We start from the raw sequence: 27,467 nt of genomic DNA, 5'->3' as shown, positions 1-27,467 counted from the left end.
GCACTGCATGACATCGAAGGTCTTTCAAGCCCAGTATTGTGTCTCCAGCAGTGGGCAAAAGGGGCACCTAGGGAGGAATATAAGAGCAAGGCATGTCAAGATGTTTCCCTTGAGCGCTGTTCAAGCCTCCAAGTATGTGCTGCTCAGCCTATCTGCACAGTGCGTGTACTTTAAGCATAAAAATGACAATGATTTGAAGCTTTTGGGTAAACAATTCTTGAGAGCAGAATTCCTTCTCTCTGCTCACCCACATAACTGAGAACATATTCAGCAAAGGCTGAAGATGTTTTCTCAGGAGAAAAAAAAAAAAAAAAGAGTATTTCTTTTGGAATTGTTGAGGAATTGCACTTTTTTTTTCCCCCCTCAAAGTGGAAAGGCCACTTTGAAAAGTTTAAAGAGGAACACCATGCTGATTATGTAGTTGATGAACTCCCAAGTTTTCAATAAGATGAAGCTTAGGTCAGGACAGGCTTGTGGTCAGATGAGATGGGCAACTTTCTATTTCAGGAAGCTCAGGAGAGAGAGTTGTATAAGATAATGTCTAACTGGTGACCTGAAGAAGCAGCAGGATTTATTTTCTTCCCCTTCAATTGTACTGTGATTAGCATCATTTGCAAAAAAAAAAAAAAAAAAAAAAAATAGCTTTGTTTTAAATGCACATAAGTGTGTCTTGCATTACTAATATGCGCATCAGAAAAAAAAATGGAAGTCTTTAGAGGTTTAGGAAGACAATATACTTGAGGAGACATCTGTATCTTTAGTCTCATCTCTGGAAAGAACATATTGTATTAGAACTGCTTCTAAGTGTCATTTGCTCTTGACAGATCCACTTGGATACTATTTTTGGCTTCTTTTCACTTGTGAGCTTCAAAAGATACTTAGTTAAGAATTGTACTTTTGGATTTTTCTGTTTGGAAGTAAAGGCAACAGGAAGCTTTTCTTGATTCTCTGTCTGGATTCTAGGTGAGATAGGACTGTTGCCCTTCCTTCTCAATCTGCAGTACCTCAGGCTTGAAAAATTAAAGTGCTAGATCTAATAGAATTCATAGTTCAGACAACAAACATGAGAAAAAAAAATCAATATAGTTTCTGTAGAGGAAAGTCAGTGTTTGCAGAGTTTTAATAAACCAATCAGCCACAGCTTGAGATGATGGATTCTTGGCAATAAAAATCCCAGTAATTATAGTCTTAATTACAAGCCATTACTTAGATACGGATAACCTCCAGAACACATTTTTCAGATCTGGAAATTCTAATGAAGGCTTCACGTGACAAGATACTTATTTAAACTGTTCAAATATTTACTTGGCTATGATATTTATTTAAAAAAAAAAAAAAAAAAGTTCCCACCCCCTTGACTTTATAGATTACTTGGATATATTGGCTCTTGGTGATGGAAAAAATCTGCCTGGAGGTCAATAGCGATTTAAACCACAAGCAGCCATCCTTCTTCTCAGTCTGTTTATCCTCAGCCTGCAACTTCCTCAAGCTGACATGATATTCTCACTTTCAGCGCAGCATCCCATGCAAAGTATAATTTATTCTGTATGCTTTGTGTATGTCCTAGGCTGTGTGTGGAAGCTATTTGGACCCTCTTCTGTCCAAACAGTAGACAATGACTGCGATTCAGTCTCAGCCATAGCAGAAAAATTGGGAAAGGATCTGTAAGAGGCTGGTGATACCACGAGTGAAATACAAAATAAACAACTTCTTGTGTGCTGTGAGAGTGGCAAAGCTTCCTGCCCAGAAATTGCAGTAATAGCATGAGAGGAGCTCTTCTAGATCCCCCAAAAATCTTTCCTTGGCTTGGAGAAAACTTTCTCATTATACTCCCCACCCATCTCCAGGATGTGACACTCAGACATTAGTCATCAGGATTTTTCTTCCATAAATTGTGAGTCCAAATCAGGTCTTTTGGATACGCTTTGGTCCGTGCACAATAAATCTGGGAATGAATGATGAGCCATCTCCTCCCCTCCTCGCCACCTTGTACTAGCCTATTTGGGTGGGGGGGTTGTGGATTCTTTTTTTTTTTTCTTTTTTCTTTTTTCTTTTCTCTTTCTCCCTCTTTTTTTTTGTTTACCTTTTTGTTTTTGTCACTTCTCTGAAATATATTCCTTTAAGAACCTCCTATGTGGTATGTATTTGTAATTTGTAAACACAAGATGTCAAAGAATGATTTGTCTCTGTGGTGAGGCAGCCAGCTATTTGCATGTCATGAGGTCTAAGGGAAACAAACTGACCCTCAGCCTTCTTCCAGGCAGCCAAATTCTGATGGGACCCTCAAATAGCTCTGGCAAAGCGTTCTGTTTCTTTTGGACTCACTGAGTGCTTGTTTCTGCAAAGACGTCCAATTACTTCTTCCTTTATTTTGCTCCACAAGTTACCAGGAGAAGCAGCTTGAAAGCAAGCGTGAGTATTGAGTATTTCCTTTTCTCCTTTATGTGATAATGTTTCAATGTGGTAGCGCAGCAGGTAACTGATTGAGTGTTTTAAGCACTTAAACAGGAGCTTTTGTCTTCAGGCACAAAACTGCTAAATTTCATGGCTACAGTTTTTTAAAAATTATTTACAGAATTCCTCATATATTCAATTTTTAAGTTTTGTGTATCAAAAAGAGATGCTACATTTTTTCAGCTGCAGTTGCTTTCTCTCGATTCATTGCCTCGTTAATTAATCTAAGGGAAGATTGCTTGGGTCTGGGGTTTCTTTCTCCCTTTGCGGTTGTATGAGGATTAATATTGTTTACTCAAAAACACAAGCCATAAAAAATGTATGTGCTATTTCCTGTGACATTTGAATCCTCATGTTTTTTCCCATGGTGAGCTTGCCTAGCTATTTGATATTGAAAGGGAACTCTCTAAACAGTGCCATTTCTGATATAGTAAGTCACTAGTGTCTAGTACAGTTAAATTCATTGCTTAGCATGGGTTGCTCTTGCTTTTTCTTTGAAGTAAAAACTGTTTCCAAGCTGGTGTTTATAGCAAAATTTTGCCTTCCTATCAAACCAAGTATCACTTCAAGATTCTCCCTGCCTAAAATACTTAGTTGTATCTTTTATCAATTCCATTTTTAAGATCATGATCTTGGTTTGGGATTTGAAAGGACTAGAGTTGAAAGGATAAATCTCTGTTCACTAAAATTGTTCTAGAAATATTGCAGAACTTAAAACTATGGGTAATAGAGTGGAAATTTTCCATACTGATTTCTTAAAGGCAGTCTTTCTGAGAATAAGCTTAAAATTAAACTTGGATTAAATTATCAAATGTAATTTATATTTCAATAAAATATTTTTAAATATCTATTTTTTTCTTCACTTTCAAAAGATATTTTTGTGTATTGGAACTTAACAAACATCTCTTATTTTTAAAAAGCCTATTTCAAATGTCTGTCTTAATTGTGTCTAATACTTTCACCCATTTTTCTTCTGTTTGCGTCATGAGTTGACATTTCTAGAGTTTTTTAACAGAACAGGCAGTAACAGATTTAATATGCTAACGTTAGAACAGATTTGACAATCTTGCTATGTAGTTCTATTGCGGTGTCAGAAAAGTCACTTTGATTTAGAGTTGTATAATCAGTAGGTGCTTAAGATGACATATTAACCCTCTTGTAACACAAGAGCAAAATGAAATCAAAAGCTGTTTGGAAGAGATCCTGATCAGTTGTGATCTAGGGTACCTCAAGGTTATTTGTAGACTGTCTTATCTAAGGAAATGTATATTTTTGGTTGACATGGTGAGACATAAGTTCTGTGGGCCATATACAAAATAAATGATGAAAAGAAACTTGGGCTTTTTTTCCAAGTTTGAGTTTTACTTATTCCCCCCTCAAAACATGTATTAGTTTTACCTAACCATGGATAGACGGGGAGAAACCTAAAAAAATCCCAAGCAGCAGGCCACCAAATGTCAAGCCTAAAATCAGAGGGTGAAATTCTAACCCTGTTCAAGTGAAAAATCCTCCTGCTGACTAAACAAGGCCTAGATTCTGCTCAAATCTTTAGATTAGCCAAAGTCTTTCTTTTTTTTTTTTTTTTCTGTATATTTCCCTGCCTGCCAATTAACAGTGGAATGTCTTAGGTCTAATCCTAGGATGTTCTTAAAGTTAATGATTTCCTTTTCAACTTTTCAGCTTTTCTACTAAAATTTCTAGAGCCCCAAGGTCTGGAAATTGGAAGGATGAAATGTTGCTCCTACTCCATGTGAGGTCATACTGTGGTATTCACTTTGCTGGGAGCGGGGCATGCAGTCCTGGGAACTCATTTCATAGGTTTATATTTTCCAGTAAAATGTAAGAGGGATGAAAGGGGCACAGTTTCATAGAATTACATAGGAACACTAAACTGATGTATTAAAAATAAGTTAATATTTTGTTCTAGGTCCATATAGAAAGACTAGTAAATTCTGCACTGTGTAAATTTCAAGAGATTATGAATAGTGGTTCTGAATGGGCTGAGAGTAAAAAGGCCCGGTGCCAGTTCCTCACCTGCAAAACCAGGTTTGTTACACTGAGGAGAAAATGAATTCAAAGCCCCTCTACACAAGCCTGACTGGAGGCAGGTTCACTGTGAAATCCTTAACGACTAGGAACTGTCTCAACTGCTGTGGCCTTAGGAGGTTTGCCACAGAACAGGTCGAATTTCCCTCACAATGTCCTGGGTAAGGATTACTCATAACCCCCAAGTCATCAAGGGCGATACTTAAGTGCTCAACAGGAGCGTTTTATTGCCCTGTCTCGTGGGGGTAGAGCTGCTGCTGGGAGTTGTCCACGGTCCCACCTCAGCGCTCCTTGCCAGGCCGCAGGTCACAGCCACCCTCGTGAGGCGGCGGCAGGGCAGGGAGCGCCTCTCCGCGCTCCTCCGGGCTCGCGCTCTGACCCCGCGTAGCTGCCATTCCATTCCTACAGGCATTAACCTTTCCTGTAGGCAAGCATCTCGCAACCGTGTTTCAGGATTACTTTATTATTGTTAGAAACGTTGCCCGGGATCTTTGCAAAGGGCTGTGTAAATACCTCGAGTATTAAGCTACTAGTCTATTTACCAGGAGCCCAAGTCTTCCTCAAGTGAGCTCCCCAAGGTACCCCTTCAGCAACATCAATATTCATTTATGTATTATAACATAAAAAAAAATTTACCATTCGAGGTCTTTGATTAGCTGAGTTTGTTCTTCCATTTGCATGCAGGAAAAAAAAAAAAAAAAGAAAAAGAAAGATCAGAGAAAATCTTTCATGTTGAACAGATCTTCTAATTGTGGACTTCTTGTTTTAGTTTTGTGTTTGAAAGTGGAAGAACAATGAGAAACATTTCTAATGAAAAGCACAGAACATTTTCTTATATAAAATGCAGTAGCAGAGTTCAGATTTGTGCTTAATCGCTTGTTTTTGCTTTTTGCTGAAAATCTTTGCCAAATTTAACATAAATCAGCAGAGAACTAGAACTGTATTCTTATCTCAACATAGTTTCTGTTGCCACATTCCTCCCACTCAGTCCAGTCCCATCCCATAACTCATTAGAGTTATGGGCTCTGAGGGCCAGCCCCTGCTACAAGTGGTCAGTTCTGTTCTAGTTTTGCAGAAGTAGTTGTTTTTCTATTGCTCACTGTCAGGGCTCATGCTGTCACTTGAATAGGTAGCATTGCTACCCAAAGCCCTTCCTTAAATTATATTGCCTCTTTGTAAAAAAACTCTTAAATATAAGAAAGTAATTTCTTCATTATCATTTAAGTGACGATTTTTAACCCAGATGATTTCTCAAAATTAAATGTCGTCTGTTTTGCATATTCAGATAATCTTTAGCCTTAATTTTCTGTCCATCAGAACAGGGCAATCTCATACTGTACCCAGCTTTGGGATATTATCCCTGTTTATAATTGTAGAAAGAAATCCACTTTATAAATAACACAGTGCCAAAATCCCCAAAATTACCTTTTCAGATGCCAGGATATTGCAAAAATCCCAGCAGAGCAGTAACTCAAGGGTCAGTAACCTCACATCATAATAATGTAAGACAGAATGATGAAATGTTCATATCAGTGACTAATTTTAATTCCTGGCCACTTTTAGCAAGACTGACTATGCTAAAATAGTAGGAAATATGTTTAAGGTATGGTACCAAGATTTTAGGACTTAAGTGAAAAGCTAACTATCCAATCACATAATTGTTCTGAAGACCTTATTGCCCAAGGAGGCCTCACAGAGAAAGTAGAAGAGGCATGGAGATTACTAGTGACACAGCAAAAGTCGCATAGCAAGTCTCTGGTAGGATATGAGCAGAACCCAGAATCGAGCCTAACGACTAGTCTATTTTTCTTCTTTTATTTTTTTTCTTTCAGAGCTATATATCTATTTACTATGTTGAAAAGAAGCATGCTGGATTACTACTAACAGTGAAAAAACCAGATCATCTGTTGTAAATTAGTGCATATATTTGAATGTTTTTTCCTTTTTCTCCTAGCTCCAAGAGCAGAAAGCTGCCCTTGATGCACCTGTGTAGTTATACTAATAAGGTATTCCAGCCTTGTAGCACATTTAAAGTAAATGCAGGGTGGAGGATGAAAGCACAATGTCAACCTGTCGTAATTCCATCTCTTTAGTGAAATAGACAATTGTACTGCTATGTTTCTGCAATGTGGAGAGTTAAAAAAATCTTCATTTCTAATCCAGCAATAACTAAGCTGCCTGATATGACGTTGAGTGATATTATTCAGCTGCATTAACTCACATGTAAGTGTTTCTGGCACTGTGGTCCAAGAGACGAGAAAGCACATGTCCGTGTAACACAAGGAGGAAACAAAACAAGTTATATAAGACTACTTAAGAACATCCACAGGGTATTTCCATGTGGTTGACTGGTGGCATCCTCCTGAAAACCTTTATTGCCCTCAAGTCGCAGTTATATAAGCAATTCCATAAGCATTTCACTGTTGTAAAAGCAGAAGAATATGAAGACATGGCATCTTTCATTGGCTTTCTCCCATGGATGAGACATTCACTGGTTTATCTGCCTAACAGATATATGCTTGTATATATATTTTAATAAGATTATGTTGTTATTGAATGTATTCCAAGGAGGTAGCAATTGCAGAGGATAATTCTTACTAGTTCTACTAGCAATGCCTCCTGAGCCTTATTGCCAGTAGAAATCCAGAACATATAGTCAGCCCTTGCTTTAGCAGCTGGCTGCTATGGTCTCTGCTCACTGCTCTGTGCAGCATCTCATAGGGCGTACACAGCAGTGACTCCCCAGACTGGACCGATGGCTCCAAATTGTCTGCAGAACTGCTGTCTGTGTTTTCCACGTGGAAGTGGGGTATAAGGTGGCAATGGATGGATACAGACTATATAAGCAACAGAGCTGACTGCTGGTTGAGCCTAAAAATCTAAATACCTGGAAACAGGGAGAATTGAAGTAGGCATCTCACATACCAATACTCCGTACACTAGCCCCCATGTCTCCAAAGCCACAATGCCACCTAGCTGGTGACAAGCTCTGAAAAGGACTGAGGCTAGAAACCTGTAGGTTTGGTTCATTTTGATAAGGTCTTATATTTTTATTAAAAAAAAAAATGCTGCAGCTGGGTTAATTTCTTTCCTCAGAAAACTAGGTCAGGTTGGCACAGTACAAGACTGTGCTGCTCCAGGAGATGCTATATTACCACTTGGGGATATTATGTTTGGTTTGGTGTTGTGGGGGGTGTTCTTCACTGGGTAATGAAAGTCCTTTCCAATTTTAGCTTGCTATAAAGCATATATGCTGCTGCTGCTCATCTCTTCCTTACCGCTCATTTTATTTCTTAAAGCAGTTCTAAAGTAGGTCACAGGCTTTTAAAGAACCCAACTAGAAAAAGTTGTGTTACACATTAGGCTCTTGTCATTTTTTAATAGGATTTTAACTCATGCAGTGTACGTGTTCTCAAAAAACAGGGTGCTGCTGCTCATCCTTCTATCTCTAACCTGAAATAAAATGAAATGGTGGGAGAAATCCAACCTATGCAGCTGGAGACATATATTAAAGCCTATTTTTAATTAAGATCTTAAAGATTACAGTCAGCATCGATGTTGCACATTGAAGATCTGCTACCTGTTGTTAGTGGCCAGACTTTCAGATCAGGACTTCATCACCTGTCTTCATTTGCAAATTTGTTTTTCTTTTATTTAAGCACGTTTACGTATTAGGGGATTGAGGGTGATTGCAGGAAAGGGAGCAGCAGGAAGCCAGGCCGAAGGGGAAGAAATTGAGGGAGAATTTCTGTTCATCACTGAAGTTCAGCTGTGGCCTCAGAAATCAGCTCTCATTGTGAGCAATTCAGGCCACAGTTATTAATGCTTCTTTTCCTCTTTTGAGAACATTTAGTAACATTTAGTACTTGCAAGGGTTTCATTTGATAGTAGTAAAAAATACATTAATATTTCTGTGCAAGTACATGTTATTCCCTGTCTTCTTACTATTTTAATTATGAAGCGACTGTATCCCAGTATAAACATCCTTTTGCTAATGAGTTTCTTATCTCAAAATGAGATAACTCCTTAACTCAGTTTCCCATTTTTCCTAGACTAAAATGTACAGCAAGATAGAGAACTGCTTCTCGCAATGAACATTTAGCTTTATATCAAAATTTAAGCTTTTACTAAAATATTTTTCTATCAAAAAATTGATATTTATTTTTAGATCAACATTTTTCTTGGGTTTCAGTTTTGTAAGTCATGCTTTTCTAAAGCATAATGACATTTTTCCCTGGAGTATTATTTATTCAAAAATATTTTTGATTAAAGTACATTCAATTTTTAAAGCTCAACTGCTAGAGTAGTGCAAAACAGTGCAAAACTCCTTTTCCTCCAAGAATACCCTGATGCAGTAACTCCTTTTAATTTACATTCGTTTTGGAAGCTTATGATCCAGAGCATGAACCTAATCCCCTAAATGGGATTAGGAAACATTCCCCATGAGCAGGTTGTCCCCTAGGCATCTTTTGTAGGGCTCTTTCCCCTTAAGATGGTTTTGCTTGCTACACTGAAAAAGATATGTACAACTATAGTCATGTTCCTTCACGCAGTCTTTAAATCACTGCTAAATCATTTTTAGATCTGCTTTCCCTCCTGAGGTCTGGTCAGGAGTATATTTAGGGTAGGCTGTCAGTGCCCAAAACACGTCTTTATTGCTCATCGCTCCATATACGGCAATGCCGGTGGAGCGGAGCGCTGTCACGCTCCTTCCCAGCCAAGTCACCCCAGGAGTCAGGATTACTGAGGGCGTCCAGACCTGCACATCACTTCTGTGGCCTCCTCTGTGGCAATTAGCTTAAGATACAGCCGAAAAAGGAGTCTTAACTTGCCCCAACCTGCAACAACAGCAGTAGCAAAACATTTGCCAAAAGGCAGATAGCACAGGTAAACCAGCTGAGGCCCCTTTCCATCAGGAAGGCCTCAGCTTCTGGGCAGTAGTCGTACCCAGATCAGGCTGATTGACAAAAAAGGACATGTGGATGATGCTTCGCACTCCATGACAACACAGAAAATACTGCCAGTGGAACTGGCTTTCTCTCTTAATTTCACACATGGCTGCGACTTGAGATTGTGGGAAGTGATTTTCCCCTGTGGAAATGCTGAGTCTACTGAAACTCTTCTGTTCTTTGACATAAATTGGCTAAAATCACTAGTTTTCTTTGCTTTTCCCTCCTGTAACCAAATTGTGTTCTTCCACTGCCTGTGCTTTCACTGAGAAGGATTTAGACACCATGTTTACCAGAAATTGCATATTGGGGGACATTGAAATGAATGGTAACGGATTTCCTCGTTTCAAAAATATTTTTCAAAATCCCACTTCTTGTTTATCTTTGAAAGTATCTTTCAAAAACCTGTGCTTTGTTGGACTCTCTCCAGTAGCTCCATGTCCCTCTGCATCCTCCCTGCACTGGGGAGCCCAGAGCTGGACCCAGCGCCCCAGGCCCCGCTTCACCGTGGCTGAGCAGAGGGGAAGGATCACCTCCCTCAGCCTAATGTGGAGCAGCTGCCTGCCGGCTTTCTGTTCTGCAAGGGCACATTACTGGCTCATGGTCAACTCAGTGTCCACTGGGACCCCCCAGAGCCTTTTCTGCCAAGGTGTTTTGCAGCTGGTATCGTCCAGCCTGTCCTGGTCCCTGGGTTGTTCTTCCCCAGGCAAAGGGCTCTTCATCTTCCTTTCCTGAACTTCATGAGGTTCCTCTCAGCCCAACTCTCCAGCCTGTCCAGACCCCTCCAGCTGCCAGCACAGCCCTTTGGTATAGCTCTGGTCTATCAGCCACTCTTCCTAATTTTGTATCGGCAGCAAACTTGCTGAGGGGGCACCCCTGTCCCTTATTTCAGATCATTAACTACAAATTTCAACAGTTTTGGCCCCAGTATTCCCCAGTGGGGGACATCATTGGTGACATTACTTTAAATTGCTGTAGGGTTGTACCTCGCATTCACTAATGATTTCTTAGCCACGTTTTAGGCCTGGGACTGCTTTGCCTTCAGGACTCAAACTTACACTCTGAACTTGGGCATCTGAAGCTACTCTATTTAAAACAGCCTTAAATGCATTTTAAGTATTTAGCTCATCAGCAGAGTCAGGTGTAGTTTTTCACATAGGGCTTTTGTGCCAGAAGTAATCTTCAAACTGGTGAAATGGTTAAATCTGTATAATATGGCCGAGAGGACTGGTATTTTTTTCTGAAAAGGTACACCCAATAAGGAGTGATTTATTTTCACAGGTTCATTTGGTTCTATAAATCTCACAATAATCTTAAAGAGTTCTGTAATGAACCTTTTAGGAGACCATTCTAACTGCCCAAGAATACATAAAAAAAAAACTGTAAAAATATAGATAAGAATCACTTTAGAAAAATAAGAAAGTGATCTAAATCCTAGTAATGCTTTTATTTGGTTAGTTGTTTATTTCTTGTACTGCTGCTGTTCAAGATATTCACTCAGGAATCTGAACAAGAAGGATTTGCACTTGGGAGAGATTGGATTCAATGCAGAACACACTGCAAACTGGTTATCTGTGCTTAAATACTAAAGAGCGGTACTGGTGGTCTGCCAAGCTTTTGTGTGGAGAATAACAAACAGTGCCGATTCTGATTTGAAACCCTGGGCACAAGAGTAATATTTTTATTTAATAATCAGTCACAGTCCCTAACTCTCACATGTTGATTAGTTTAAAAAATCCCAGCAAGTCATCTGGATTTAATTCTGTAGCCAGTCATCAGCTTCTCTGGCTCCTTCTTCTGAAAAACAGCTTTCAGCTGCTACATGTGATCTGCTTGCTTCTGATCTCCAGTTTCTCTGTACACTGGGTTTACTGTGATGGTAATTCTTGAGTTTGAATAGTAAAACTCACAATACGCTTCAGGAGAGAGGGATAAATTAATTCAAATATAGCCAACTAAATCTCTCGGTATGGCCTTGATCGTAAGTGCAGGTTGTATTAGACAAGAGAGAGTCTGTGGGTGAAAGCTGTGTAGATTAACTTAAAGGGAAAAACCTAAACGTCATGGACGTAACGGGGCCAGGAGATGCCCGTAGAGTTTGAGGGACATTGGCTAGTCAGGTCTTGTCTGCAGGATTTCTGTCTTTCTGCAAACCCTTACTGCGCATATTTTCATCACCTTGAAGTCTAAGCAAGTAACAAGTGATGTTGCCCTGAGATAAAGGAAGTGAATTTAGAGGGTGACAACAATGTTTGAATTTATGTGGAGTGAGCGAAGCTCACTACAATACCGATTAAGGAGAAAGCTGCAGAATTCCCGGGATGCTAAATCCCCTGTTTAAGCCATTTCCCCCCCTTTTTACTCACAGCCGTAGGGCATGTAAACATGGTACAGTGCAGTATGGTGCAGTTGCCACATCAACCACTCTATGGGCTGCTTTGCATAGACAAGTCACTAAAATGGTGTCACTTCTGGTCCTTGAAACGTTACAATCATGTTTTTATAGCCCAGTCTCAGTTAGTATGTTTTCCTGGCTACTTAACAGCAGAATTTTTTTAGTGAGAGCTCTGTGCCCACCCAAATGTTTGCAAAGATGGTGCTAGGATTTTGAAAATACAGCAAGTACTTTAACATCCCATTGTTTTTGTTTTTTTTTTTCCCCTTTATTATGTCTATAAAATAACAGATTTCTAGAGGATAGCAGAGTTTAAAAAAAAAACATAAAACTGTGATCTCTGAAATGAGAAAGATTTCTTTGCAGAGCATTCTTAGAAACTTTTATTTATAACATAATGGTATTGCTATCTGTAGAATGCAGTTCTAACCTTGCGTCGCTAATGTATTTTGCAAATGTATTTCTGATGAATAGTTCAGCAGCTTCCACCAAAAAACGGGAATATGGAAAATCAAATCAGCAAATGCATGCAAATGAGCAAAGCTATGTTCAGAGAAGAAAACATATTTAACTGAAAATAAGCAACTGCCTGGGGTGGCTTACAGGGGTGTGCCCCTCATAATAGATTGATTTGTTTTTCTTCCTCTTCAGTGCTATTGCAATGATTTATTTTGCCATCATTTTTCTTTCATTATGCCTGTTTCAGAGTCTAATGGAGAGCCTTGTTCCATTTATCACATGTTCTTAAGGAAAAAGATGAGGTAGTTCATGGCAGGCTTATTTAGATCAGGAAATAGTCCATGAGAATACTATAAATCAAAAGACATATTTTTACAAGTGCATATAAATATGTCTAATAGGTGTACATATATGTGTCTATTCATTCCATCTCAACAGAATTAATATTTCTGGGCTTCGTATATTTATATAATCTGAAGAGGATCAACATGCATTTATAGAAAAATATCAAGATAATTTATTAAGAGAGAGAGGAAAAAAAAATCCAGCTGTGCTTTTTAACTACAGAGAGCAAACAAGCATTGCTTTCCTGTTGATTCCACATTTGTCAGGTTTGGATAGACTTCACAACCATTTTCTTACGGCTTTCCTCTGGAAGCCTTTTAGCACTCCACATCTTACAGGAAAGAATTTAACTCTAGAGCAGGTCCCTCTCCTACTTTGTGCTAGCTGTGTTCCATCTTGCTCTGCTGGAACCACAGAAAAAAAACAGCTCTGTGTTGCTTTATTTTCATCTGCTCCATAATTTATATGCTGAGACTACTGCATTCTCCAATCTGACCCCAGGGACATGAATGGAGCATCCTCACGGTCTTGGCAACCTTCCTCTTCACCCTTTGGTGAAGGATTTGGGATTCTGATAGCCTCAAATCACATATCTCTGCTTACTATGCACATTAAAATCAACTGTAGGTTACCTTTGCTCCAGTTTAGATAACGAAATCTTTTCCCAAGGAATGCAGAAGTCTGAGTGTTTCCCTTTGCCCAGGACACATGCTAGCAGCTGGGATGCTGGACTCAGCATTTCATTCCATGAGAGTGAATAGCCTCAGACCCCAGAGATTTCCCAACTGACCTCCAAAACACAAAATCCCGCTTCCAGAAAACTTAAAGTAAACATATTTCTCCAGAGATTAGGATCAAAGCACAGGAAAAATATTCTACTTGACTGCATGTTGCTCGTAACATTATTTATTTAGTGGGACAAGGGTAAATGATGCTGGGGGAGACGCTTCACTTCTTTTGTTGTGTTGTCTAGCAGTAAAAGTAGTTCACAAGTATTACCTGAATATTTGCCAAGAAATTTGAAAATCTCATTCTTTTTCATGTCATCTCTGCTTCATTCCCAAACATGGTCTTACTTCATCATGACCAAAGTCTGAACACTTTTTCTGAAAAAGAGCATTATAGAACTCCAGTGCTTTGAAAAGCAGCTTCCAGATCTTCCCCTTGACTCTGGTCCTGTGGATCCTCACTTTTAATGTTTTCCAGCAACTGTTCACAGCTGTAAAACAGAAGTAATAGCACCGTGTTACCATAAGGGTTTTTTGGAGAATCTTATTCAAGATTATGAAGTTCTTGGGTATTACAATAGTGTGTCTCATAGAAGTACATAACTGAGACTTTCCAGAACAGATTTGCCTGGAGAAGAAGAAAAATAAATAAATAAATAAATGTGAGCTACTACTTCAAGAAATATGTAATGCCGAGTTTTCTTCAATAGTTTAATAGCTTATTGTATTCACTAGAAGGAACAAACAGAGGTGCATCTGCAGATGTCTGAAGCTCTTTCTTTGCTGGTGATCTTTGCGCTATAAAAACTCAGTAAGTATAAGCAAATAAGTTCTTCATGCATGCTCTGTTAGTATTTTACTGGTCCTATTGTTAAACTGCAGTAGGACTTTTTAGAAAGTTGAGGTCTCAGTTCAGCATGGAGGAACTCTTAAAAGTAGCCCAGTCAGGGTTATCCTCAGAGGCCATTTAAAGCCATAATTCACACACACACACACACACACACACACAAAAGAAAAAAATATATATATACATATAGAGAGAGAGAAATCAAAGTTCCTCTCAAATCCAGTTTCAAAACCTTGAATACGGAGCCCCAGCAAACACAAACATTCTTGACTGTGTCCCTAACCACCAATTTATACTGCTTCCTCATTATAGAAGAAAATGAGCAAAAGTTAACCTTGCTATTGGTGATAACTGTGGAATACTCTTGCACTGAACTCCTGCACTTTTTTATATGTCACATCGTGTAAATACACAGCGTGATGGATGTCATTTTCTCATGGGTTCATTCTTTGTGCATTCACATCCCTGGTACTAACGAGATGTAAGTCCAGACTCCAGCGTTATTATCCCAAGGCTAGGACATAACAGGCATTTGCAATATTTTGAAGTAAGCACATGTTTCCCTCTGACCTAAGTTGCAGATTATTTGACTTCTTTACTGAACCCTGTCTTGGCTAACACAAAGACTCAGGGCAATCGGGGGAAAATAAAAAAAAAGTAAATCAATCCTTAAAAAATGTCAATTTACAGAAACAAGAAGCTTTACATAGCTTGTGCCAAATACTCATTACTCCAGGTCTTAGGTAAGCATCCTAGTCTATCTGCTCCTTTTTCACAGTGTTTTACTACAGCCCCTCCAGAAACAGATTAAAAATTCTTGGCCTTAAGCATTTGTGCTAGTGGAAACCTGCAGTAATGGTTCTTTCCCACAGTTTAAACTATCATTTTGGATTACGTTTCGGGTTCACAGAGCAGAAATCCAGAAAAGGCCAAATGCCTCTTTAAAGATGAACTGTGGTTATGCGATAAACCATTAAAGCACAAAAATAAGTATTTGAGTGAGTACTTTTAAATGGGCTAAGTGTAAGCTCTGTGATGATAAGTGCTCCCTCAGTGCTCATTCCTCGTATGCTTTTCTTTCTTATTTTCATTCTTTGTATCTAGTTAAGATAAACTGGCTTACACCATTTTTAAAGTGCAAAGATTTCAGCTAAACAGTCACTGATCTGTAAATATTTTACAAGACCTTTAGCATTTTTCTTAAGTAAGTAAGTCCTCTAAAATTTATGATCCCTGGCACTGATTGCAGTGATTAATTTGATGACTTTAATGAAGATTGCAATCCAATGACTCCAGCAGATGTTTCTGGGTTTGCTTCTCCGGGAACTTTCTGGATTCTTCTTTCTCCATTCCCAGGAACTAAGACCCAATTTTAGCAAAGTGCTGATGAGCGAACCAGCAACAACAAGGCTGAAGTAAGTCTCCATCTCCACAGTCCTTAAAATGTTCAGCATTGCAGACATATAAGCAGCTGAAATTTGGGTGCTTAGCCAAGCTTCTGTAGCCTGGAAAAAAAAGATGGATGGGAAACATACAATTGGCTCTCAATAGATTTGTGGTATTTCCTGCACTTGGCTGGCACAGAAATATCATCTATTTCTCAATATTTTGGCACTGCCAGGATGGAACTTGGCAAAATACCATCATTCGCAGCACAACAAAAAGGAGGTTGCTTTGAGTTAGGATTTTGTTTGGATTTCATTAGTTTAGTTCTCTTTACATTTTGCTCTCTCACTATCCAAGGCTGTTTGCATCACCTGATATTGCCATTGAATATTAGCTCTATAATGGGGATTGTCATGTGAAAACTGATACGTAGTTTGGAGTCCTCTCTCTTCCTCCTGGTTATTCAGGTAGAGGCGGGAGCTTTTTGTAAAGAAAGGAATGAGCAGAAAGATGGGAATGGCAAGGGAAAGACAGGAACCCACTAAAAAGTGCTTGGCATTTCTCTTTGGCCCTTTAAGTCTATCCTTCAATTTTTAAACTATGTCTATGTCCAGTATAACCTCCATTCCCTGATTTCTGGATAAGCTATTCCTCACAAGCCGGTATGTAATGCTCACACTGATATATTTCAGTAAATTATTCATAGAGAATGTGAAGACAACTTCATTTCAGGTACAAAACTATCAGTGTAAGTAGCCTTCATTTCAGGTACAAAACTATCAGTGTAAGTAGCACTGGACTCAGCTGAAGCAACCTCCTTGCTCCCCATTATGTACTTAACACGATATACACAGAACATGTTGTTTTAGACTACCCATTCTATGCTATACGATCAAAAATCATACTATCATTTTAAGGACTATCACTTTATATATATATATATACATATATATATATATATATAAAAGTGGTAGTGATACATATATATATATATGTATTTTCATTTTATTATGGAACAGCCATGCATTAGAGACTGAATGTTATACAAACACCAAGAGCACCTGTTCTAACCTTCCATGGTACAGTTTTTTATTATTTGGGCAAGGAAACTGTCATTGATGGTTTAATGACACTGATATAAAGGGTTAATGATGACACTGCTGAATTGCACTCTGACTGTGGCAGAGACCTAATAAGGGAAACGATGGGTGCTGTCCCCAGCAGGAAGATAGGGAAGTGGAAAATCCTGTGGAATCAGAGGGGTCTCGCTTCACTAAAGACTGCCACAGTACCAACCTAGACAAGCAAACGCTGAGGCCCATCATGCTGACAGTGCAAAAAAAAAAAAAAAAAAAAAAAGCGGTTGCTCTTACAAATCTTGCCTGAAGATTTTGGAAAAAAGTGCTTTGTAAGAATGACCATAGCACAGCCATTTATACCCCACTAAGGGTATAAAATACAGAGTGATGAGTAGAGCAGGGATCGGGAATGACACCTGACCAACTCCTTTGGCTGGACTATGATGTGAGTATCCCTTTGCTCCCCTTAATGTGGGATGCTGGGCTAAGGTGACCCCTCATGAGGTTGAGAGTCCCCGCTATAGTCATTTTTATTTTATTTCATTTCATTTCAGCTTTTTATTTGTAGTTTTATTTCTCTTTTTGGGACAAGTAGTTACTTCATTTAGTTGTGCTAATTGCTAATTCCTCTTTACTGATTGATCCGCCGATTCCTATAACAATCATGTGAGTGAATAGTGGATGCTGTTATTGCAAAGCCCTTGCACTGGTGAATAAAATCAACTGACTAAAGCCCATTGGTTGTTGCCCCTCTGGATTATTTTACTGCCTCCTTTAACAACAGACAGCGTGACAGTCCTCCGCTGAATTACATGATTTTTCCATTTCTCCAGATCACAGGCAGAAGCCCACCAGAATGACTAGTAATCACACAGACTGTCATTACTGTCTGCAGTCTCTTCGGGGAAGGAAATATGCGCTAAGGGAAGAAAATGCATATTGTGTTAGATGTTATGACAGCTTATTTGCCAACTCCTGTGAAGAGTGCAAGCAACCTATTGAGTGTGATTCCAAGGTAAGGACTTAGCTTTGCCATGCCACTGCTTGTTAAATTACCAAAAAAAATCCCATTTCTTTAATGATAGGGTCTGTATTATTCCTGTTCTCATGAAGAGACCCAAGCACAGCCGTTGTGCTGATGTGCAGTAATACCCAGCAGGGAGGAACAGTGAGTTCTTACTTGGGATAGGAAAGCTCAGAGACAAACACTGGGGAATCTGCACTTATGTGCACCTGCTAAACACAAAAAGAGGGTGAAAAATACCAATTGGTTTTGGTTTACATGCTGGATTTCACCCTTTGCCTGCAAAGACTGCAAAATCCTTGAGGTTCATGAAATACCATGGAAAAAACAGAACTAGTACTTTTAAGTAGTTCAGGTTTCTATGCCTGATCAAGTGTGAGACAAAGGACTTACTTACTTAAAACACATGCTTCTAGTATTTGGCATTCATTGCACACTCATCTGCTTGAGAATAGGGAATTTACCTAAACGCTGTGATTATCAGAGATCAATAGCTTATGATCAAGTCCTGGCACAATTGCCACACAACATAATTCCTAGGCTTCTTTGCCTCAGGGTCCCCTGGATTCTCTAAATGGACTTTAAAAAGTCTACTTCAACGCATGTCCCAACTGCTGGTTCAGAAAGTTTTTGTTAAGCTTGTTACATTCTTTGAATTTCATTCAGTGACATACATGGATGTATATTCGAATTCTGCCTTTTACGTCTCCCCATTATACTACAAAAAACCTATTGGCTAGAGGAAATTTACAGCCTACAGAAAACCCACACTTGAATGCTTTGCTTAAGTTCAACCAAGTATTCCTACTTGCTCACATGTGCAATACCCTAACTGTTGTGCCTGCAGGGCTCTGACTTGACCCTCCTTCTGTCTCTCTGGGCGTTGTGAGGACACTTTAATGGAATTAAATATTCTCGAGTGAAAGCCAAGGAAACAGACTGATCTGTCCTTGTTGAGGACACCTGTTTGAGTGTGGGAGATCTGGATTTAAGGTCAGACAGGCCCAGATTCAAGGTGGGAAACACCACACCTCTTGGGGAAGTGATCAGAATCTGTGTTCTTTTGTACCTTCTTTATTGTATGGAAGGATCATTTCAGCACTGCATCTCAGGAAAGGATACACAAGTCAAAATCAGGAGTGGAAATAAGCACCTCCCTGTGGCCCAGCATTAGGTATGTAGATATTTCTGAAGTGCCAGGGTACCATTCACCTCTTGGCCATCACCGGCCATTTGCAGGTCACACTAAGTACCTGCAGCTGAAAACCTCATCACTGTGTGGTGATTAGGTCCTAAAGAGACAATATATTTGTGGTCTCTGGCTGTTATCTCATCTGTTAATTGTGAGGGATGTGTTTCACTGAGTAGAGGGAGTTAATTTTAGTTTAATTTCTTGTTTACTTTGCCTATCCCATAGGTGACATGTTAGTGGTGGTCGTTCTGGACCTTGCTTTCCTTTCATTTCTCTCCTTTTTAAGAAGATTAGATATTAATATAAGTTCCTCTGTGCTCTTTGTCAGGGTTTTGCCCACCCTTTAGTTCAATTTGCAGCCTGTACATTTGACTTTAAATTTTACATTCAGATGAATACTGTACAAACACCTTTGTTTTACTGAGTTCAGTATGTGCCCTCTCCCCATGCTTGCTTTGCCTATGTTCATTTGGAATAAAAGGTCATAAAGTTATTAAAATAAACCTCTCAGGAAGTCTTTCCAGCCAAGGCACCTCATGTTGCTCAAAGCACATGCTGTGAGCACAGCTCAGGACTGAAAGGAATCTGCAAAGGAAAATGCTGATTTGGATGAAAATTGTCCTGGAACACTTGACCAGCCATTTCAACAGCAGTTGTGTAGGTAGCCCCAGACAGCTTCATCTGCAGAACATATGCTGGAGAAGCTGAATAACTGCACTTTTAAAATTTAAAATTAAGTAAGTGGCAAGACCAGCAATCATTAATAAAAGAATATGCCTTTGAATTGAGTGGAAGGAAAAATTGGGACAAAAATACTGCGGGAGCAATATGAAATCAGTACGGCAGGCCAGGGTCAGCTAGAAAAAGGGCCCAGAGATCTATCAGTGCGACCCTTTCAGCACCAAAGATAGCAAAAGAGCTTCCTCCCCTTCTTCCCACTTCTGTGGTGATATCCTGTGTTTTAAAAATTACTAAATAAAGAAAACAAAAGTGGTAAGTGCTCGGTACCTCCTAAACTGCAGCCTCGTATTTACTGTGCTTCTTGTTTCAGTACTTTAAAAGGAGAGGTACTGACAAAGGAGAAAAATTAAATTGGATTTCTGCCCTTCCGCTTTGTTCATTATTTATAAAGCAGACCTGAAAGGGCCTGGTTTATTTTTAAAGGCTTTTTTTTTTTTTTTTTTTTTTGGTGGTGGTGGTGATGTGCATTCTTCCCTTGGAAAAATAAAATCTGCTATTTGCTCTTTTCTGAATTCTTAGTGGAGGTCTCATACATACACTTAGCTTTCTTGGCCCTTAAGCCTGCTGAGTCTTAAACAAACAGCTTCCTGCCAACTTTTTATGCGGAGTTATATTAGGTGTAAACAAAAGCAATGTTTTTTTAAATAATCTTCATAAGAATCATTTCTTTCTCAAATAATGAGGTTTTAAATGCTTGTTCTTTGCAATAGTTTGACCTTCTTTAGTCCTCTGTAGAGTCAACTGGAAGAAAAAGCAGAGATGTTAAAAAATATATGAAGTTCTCTTTGGAAGTGGTCTGTGCGCATTAAAAGAGCTTAACTGTTTGTTTCCCCTTCAAGGCCAACTTTGAGGTATAGAATGATGAGGGACATAAAAGAGATAAAAACAAAACCTATCTCTGCACTTAAATACGAAAAGGCAGGTGTCGGTGCCAGAGCAGGTGTTATACAAGAGATGTACAAAATCTCCTGACCCAGCAACTTTGAGTACTAATCTTGGACCACACTTTCTGCCATATCCACATACAAGTGCTCCAGTTGTTATGCAAGTGCTCCTCGTTTCTTTTCCCCCGCCTAGGAAGAGCTGGGGAGAAGGAACACAGTAAAGAAATGCCTGTACTAACATGGCCTTGCTTTTTCCAAGGACTTGGCCTACAAAGGCCGCCACTGGCACGAGGCGTGCTTCAAGTGTGCCAAATGCAACCGCTCGCTGGTGGAGAAGCCGTTCGCGGCCAAGGACGAGCTCCTGCTGTGTACTGGATGCTACTCGGATGAGTACTCGTCTAAGTGTTTCCACTGCCAGAGGACTATTATGCCAGGTAACGCACCAGGGACTCTGTAGTGAAAAATGAAACTGCATTTTTAATTAAAAGCTCATCCTTGAATAACCAAGCTACGGTGTCCCTGACATTCAGAGCAGCTTTTGGGTGACTACTTCTCCTTCAGGTATTAAATGCACTACCTAAAAGCTCTCCTAGCAGTAAATGGAGGGAAGATGGGTATCTCAGGTCCAGTATTGATGGGGCTTATAAAGGAATATTTAGAGTTTAAAAAACAGTAAAATGTGTTGGTGTTGAATTCTTGATTCTGCTTGCAGTTTTTAGGAAGCATTTTCCATTGTCTGTGTAGGTAGACAAGCAGAGCTATCGTTGGTGAGAATGTCAGAGTACACAAAAAAAAAATCTGTATTTTGTCTGTCACCTTGCCCAGATTTTGAGCATCAGACCTGGCTCACATTCTTTATAAACCATTTCTTTTGCTCAGAAATATTTTCTGCTTGAATTGTCAAAACATGACATTCTATGTTCAAATCATTATCAACATTTTTTGCTAAAAAGCATGCATACACAGATGTGGTTATGATAGGATTTCTTGCCATAAACAATGAAAACCCCCCGCTTTCACTAAACCGCTCCTCAGCTTTACATCATATCTTTTTGGGACATCCTCTAGCACTTTCCTTCTTTCCACATCAGTAAAGCTAACGCAGCAGAGAGGCTGCCTAAAAGCTGCCTCTTCAGAGCCATTTAAGGGAAGCGACAGCAGCCAAAAGCACAAAATAAGGTCGTTGTTCTAGGCAAGGGGGTCCCAAACTCTTTTTTACAGATATCTTTAAGGAGCCAATTCATTAACTAAATGGTTGGAACTACCAGCTGCAAGCTATCTGCCATGGCCTTGTAACCATTAATTTGGGAACCTGTAGCCAAGGACATCAGTAAATGTAGCAAAAACATAGGAAGTTTATTTTCCAGGAGATCTTTGTGCCAAACAATAAGGTCTGGTCTGCATGGAATTATTGTCTCAGTATAAATACTAGGTTACTGATGTGCTGTTCAACCCACGGCATTGACGCAATTTTGAGCTTTCACAGTTTATTTGCTTTTCATTGTCAGCGTAGACAAATATTGTTGCAATATCATTGTGTTCAGTTCAGGGGAGATATATTGCTTAGTTTTGATATAGTTAAAAAAGTGTTATCTAATAGATGTACCTTAGATGTGACCAGAACAACACCGTAACACAGTGCTTTTTGCAATATTGTCCACCAACCTCCTCTAACCCTATACTCCAGGAAGCAGGTGTTAAGTACTTGTATCAATGATTCTCTCTCTCTCTTTTTTATTTTTTTTTTCCTGTGAAAGGATTGTATAGCATCTGCCTCCCTCCACTGCAGTATGATGCTACCAGAGAGGCAGGAAGCTGTAGTGAGAGTCACTGAAAGACTATCTTACACGTCTCTATTAAAGTGCACAGTGCACCTGTATACAAAAGCTCTGAACCTCCTCGAGCAGGCTTTTAACTAAGTGGCTTCCTTTTGAGATTGTGCCAACTTTGCAATGGCACAAAACATCCAGTTGAGTAGGATAAAAAAGAACTGCTCATCTAGGTGGAAATGATGAACTGTGAGAAGAGAAAGTGCTACCTGTTTTGTTGCAGAAGATATTTTATTAAAAAAAAAAAAAAAAAAAAAAAGGTCAGCTTAAGATGAATAAGATAAATAATGCATTTATAGATGAAGGAGATTTAGCTTAACAAAGGCAAAACACAGGACTAAGATATACTAACTATCTGAGCAAATTCATCCTTAATTTATAGAATTGCTGAGTACCTGAACATTGTCACTAGCCAGAGAGAAACTCTGGGTCACCAAAGCATGTCAAAGTAAAGTTATCCTAAAACACACATATACTTAAGACTTTTAAAATCACATCTCAGACCAGTTAGCATGGCTTTTTCCAGGTTAGCATACATATTACCTGTGTTCTTGCAGTTAAGAGCATGCTTAGAAACTAATGAGTTGGGGTTAAGTGCTTTCTTGATCAATACCACTAGTATTAAGATAAAAGTTTAGAAACAAGAGTCTTCTCTCCTTATAAAATATATTACAAAGCTATATTTGAGGCCATTGTTTGCTTGGTTTCTACAGGTTCTCGCAAAATGGAATTTAAAGGAAGCTCCTGGCACGAATCCTGTTTTGTTTGCCAGCATTGCCGGCAACCATTGGGAACAAAACCGTTGATCACCAAGGACAATGAGAATTACTGCGTTCCTTGTTATGAGAAGCAATTTGCTCACCACTGCTACTCTTGCAAAAAGGTAATTAAATACACATTGGACAAATCAAAGCATTTCAAAGCACTACCATGTTATTTTTAATCAAGTCAAAGCCAGGTTGTCCAACAGCAAAAATAGCGCCAGTGAGGACTGTTTCTGTAATCTTTATAGTGCATACTTCAGAAAACCTCTGCAAATCCATACTTCTATTCTCAACCAGATGTTTAAAATCTAGGTCTTCATCATGGAGCAGGGAGCAAAGACAGTATCAACAGAGCACATGAATTCTTCAGTTCTTTCTTTCAAGTAGTCTGGAGAAAGGCCATAGGTAAATGATGCAGTTACAAGTTACAGCTTATGAGGACAAGTCACAAAGCTGATGAAAAGTTTAGACTGTATGCTTAACAAGCTTTAATGAAGAGCTTAATTGACTTTTTTTTGGTTTGTTGGTTATGACTCATTATGACTTATTTTACTGTTAACCTTTTTTTTTTTTTTCTTGTGAATATACAATTTTTTTAGTGGCTTAAAATGCTTTTCCAAAAGCAGATAATGAGCAGGAGAACATGATCTTGAAATAAACGGATTTCACTTGTCTGAATCTCTAGTATCTATTTGTAACTATTGCTTTACAGGAGCACCTAGACATGTTTTATTCTCTATAACAGTTATTTGGACTATCTGTTTTAATGTATTTAAGGTAGATAGATACTTAAATTAGAAGCATGTAGTCTCTCAAAATGTTTGAGAAAGCACCTGGGAGGATGTAGTGAACTTAAACTCCCCAGTCTGACCCCTAAGTCATATGGCTAAGCCTGGAGAAGTGGAAACACTAAGTGACTTTTCAATTATCTGAGATATCTGTAAAATCTGAGAGTCCAGGTCTGTTGGCAAGAGTTCTGTATCTGCTAGTGCTGCAGACAGGGTACAACGAGGAAAAGTTGCACTCACTGACTTTATGTGCCCAGCATAGATGCCTGTTCTCTCTAACTGTGCAATATTGCTTGTGAAGTGGGGATGGATTGTCTAAATTGCCTGGTGAACTAGGAGTATGAGCAGGAAGGGCAGCTTTCCTTTTGGCATCTAAGTAGGACACCAAGAGCTAATAGCGGCTCTGTTTACTACCTACTTATAATTAATATTGATGTAAGCCTGATTATATTTGAAATAAATGTATTTATCAATGTACTGTTGTATTTAGCTATAAACCTCTACCTTTAACAAAAGTTTTTAGTTTAGGCAAAATCTACTGCTTATGCTTTTTCCTCCAATATTTAGCCTTTAGAAAATACCTCTAAATACCACTGTGTTTCTACCTCTAGCCTTCAATTAGCACTAAATGGTCACATGACAAATATAGTCATTCCGCTCTATCTGTATTAGAGAAACTGAGGACAGCAGCATTTAAGCAAATTAATCTCAAAAACTCTAGGACTCCAAATAAGCCTCATGCTTAACAAACAGAAACAATTTTGCTATATAAGCTTCCATCAGTTCCCATAGATAAGAACTGGACCTGAAGAGATTAAATTACTAAACTGGAGTCTTGAATCTGGTGCCAGAGAATGAACATTTCAGATTTTGAGATGTTGTAAAGGCAAATAAGGGTTAGATGCAGACCAGTACTGGAATACTGAAGATACTGGGAACCATAAAATGTCTTTATTGGCTGACATAATCCAGTATTATTCATTCTTTATTTCTCTGAAACTATATTTCCCAACTTTATATCATCCTATTCCAACTATGTATTCTTTCATATGATGTCATACATGACTTGACAGCGGAAACATTGTGTTACAACTCCTCTATTTCCAGACAAACTACTCTCTACATTCTCTCACAAGCTCCGTGAAACCTAGTTTTCACCACACAGAGACAGAGCATTTGGAAATTTCACTGCTTATTTCTGAAGAAAGAAGAGCTCTGAACTGAGGGGAATGAGAAATTTGATGACCTTGATAAATCTCTTCTTCTGACAGCTTAGATCTCCTTCCTGTCTCACTTCATCTTATCTACTGGCTCTTTCCTCTTCTCAGAATAGGATTCAGTTTCAGATTTGAGACAGCAAATCGCCAGTTCCAACATGAAATCATCCCTAACCTCAACATCAATTATATCATCCACTGTCCATCTTTGAAAAATTGTTCTTCTGAGTACATGCCCAATGTTAAGCTTTTCTGCACATGTATAAAATAAGCATTTATTAACAAGTTATTCTCTTTACCACAAATAGGGGGGTTATTTTGAAGTAAAATCAAGAATAACAAAACAGTGGTAGGTAGAGCTCCACTGGTGTAGATCAAAGTTGATATTCCAGATGAAGAAAACTGAGATGACCATACTCTCTCTCTCTGCATGTGTGCATCAGAAAAGGAAAAAAAAAAAAAAAAAAAACAAGACCTTAAATAATCCTTCATTTAGATTGCATCTTGATAGCTACCTGAACTGCTGAAACAAGGCTCATGATTCATGACTGTTCCACTGTGGTTTGCTTTTTGTTAATACATCAGGTTATAACTTCTGGAGGAGTGACCTACCATGACCAGCCTTGGCATAAAGAATGCTTTTTGTGTGCTGGATGTAAAGCTCAGCTGTCAGGACAAAGGTTTATTTCCAAAGACGAGTATCCATACTGTGAAGATTGTTTCGGCAAATTACATGCAAAGAAGTGTGCGGCTTGTAAGAAACCTATTACAGGTGAGACCTACCTTTTAGAATGGGCCAAACACTGAGCTATCATCAGTCTGCTGTCAAGTCAGATCTTTACTTCAGAAAACAGCCTGAAAAACAATTCTGTCATGATGAAAGACTGAAGGAGTTAACTATTAGAGAGATCCCCTGTAACATGTCTTGCTAGAACGTACTGATCACATGAATCTCTTTGCTACTGAGGAATTATGTACTGAAAAGATTTTTGCCATGATTTGTTTTACTACCTGGTACAGTCTTAAAGTGGAAGGCCTTCAGATTACACTAAAAATCATCCCTAAAAAATATAAGACAGGGCATTTCTTGTCTCTCCCAGAGAGTGCACACAAGCCCATCTTGTACCTGTAGTTGGCTTGGCTGTGTTTTTAAATATAAAAGTGATAAGACTGGAAGTAAATTTGCTTAGCTGCCTGTTGATAAGGCATCTATATCAAATTGGAGAGGTTGGCAAGATAGAATCATAGAATCACAGAATGCTTAAGGTTGGAAGGGACCTCTAGAGGTCATCTAGTCCAAACTCCCTGCTAATGATGAATACCCAATCAAATTGGCATGATTTACCAAAATATGTTAAAGAGCAGTGGCTTATTTCAGATACTAGGAACTCCATAATCTGGTAATTTTCCAAATCCTACACCTTGAAGAAATTTAACTCAGTGTTGTACAGAAGCTATACGTATGGCAAATGACTTTCGTGAGAGTTTGTTGGGAGATCTGCAAAACTTAATGATCATTCTGTTTAACCTGCTCTGTTCAGAGTTTGTAATGGGATACGAAAGCACACAAGTGACTTGTGAGTTTATTTAAAATACTTCTATCTTAAATTTTAACTTTTTTTTCTACTCTGCAAAGGATATTTTAACCTACAGACTTGTGTTTGCTTGCTTGCTTGCTATATGAATACCAATGTGACCATGCATTTGAAAACAATCTGTTTCTTTTCTAAACCACATCCAGAAATACCGGATTCACCTCTTCTTTCTCCTTTCTCTTTCAGCTCTCGGAGGAGCCAAATTTGTCTCATTTGAAGAGCGCCAGTGGCATGAGGAATGCTTTAACTGTGCAAAATGCTCTGTCCCACTGGCAGACTTAGGATTCCTCACCCAGGGGAATGATGTCATTTGCCACAGATGTGGCTCCGCTACATAAATCTAGGGAGAGCTATACAGATACTTTATTCTCTCTCTATAACCATATAATTCATTACTATGCAGTAAGAAAATCAGAAAATACACATAATGGTTATTTAGTCGCTCAAGTAACTTTCCAACAACAGTTTAATTCTATCATAGTTTTAATCTGCTTATAAAAAATAAGGAACTCCATATTGGCTAAGAAAACAATAATAAAAAAAAAACCCAAATATTTTAAATCTAACTGCAGTAGGCTTCTCCTTGTAACACACTGCACTCTGCTGTTAGAAGATAAAAAAAACCTTACATTTTATCTCCCACGAACCAAGTTGGAATATGAAAAGTCTATATGGCATAGGACTGGTGACAAGGCATTAGCTCTACTCCATGAATGCAGATTTTGGTGTCAAAAGCCAGGCACAT

At 38.8% G+C, this 27,467-nt stretch overlaps 1 protein-coding gene across 1 annotated transcript; it reads left to right on the top strand.

The window, feature by feature from the left end:
- Window positions 1–2,097: 2,097 nt before the first annotated feature.
- On the top strand, window positions 2,098–27,227 carry FHL5 (four and a half LIM domains 5). Its single transcript, XM_010217013.2, has 6 exons — window positions 2,098–2,412; window positions 17,522–17,703; window positions 20,789–20,963; window positions 23,072–23,241; window positions 25,713–25,899; window positions 26,909–27,227. Exons 2-6 carry the CDS (start codon window positions 17,545–17,547, stop codon window positions 27,058–27,060), a joined length of 843 nt encoding a protein of 280 aa, XP_010215315.1. The 5' UTR covers window positions 2,098–2,412; window positions 17,522–17,544; the 3' UTR covers window positions 27,061–27,227.
- Window positions 27,228–27,467: the final 240 nt, after the last annotated feature.

The sequence above is a fragment of the Tinamus guttatus genome, unplaced genomic scaffold, assembly GCF_059628265.1.
Source record: "Tinamus guttatus ecotype Peru unplaced genomic scaffold, ASM5962826v1 Tinamus_guttatus_pri_ptg000088l, whole genome shotgun sequence".
NCBI lineage: Eukaryota > Metazoa > Chordata > Aves > Tinamiformes > Tinamidae > Tinamus > Tinamus guttatus.
The sequence above is the reverse complement of the archived record's forward strand: the minus strand, read 5'-3'. Positions and strand labels throughout refer to the sequence as shown.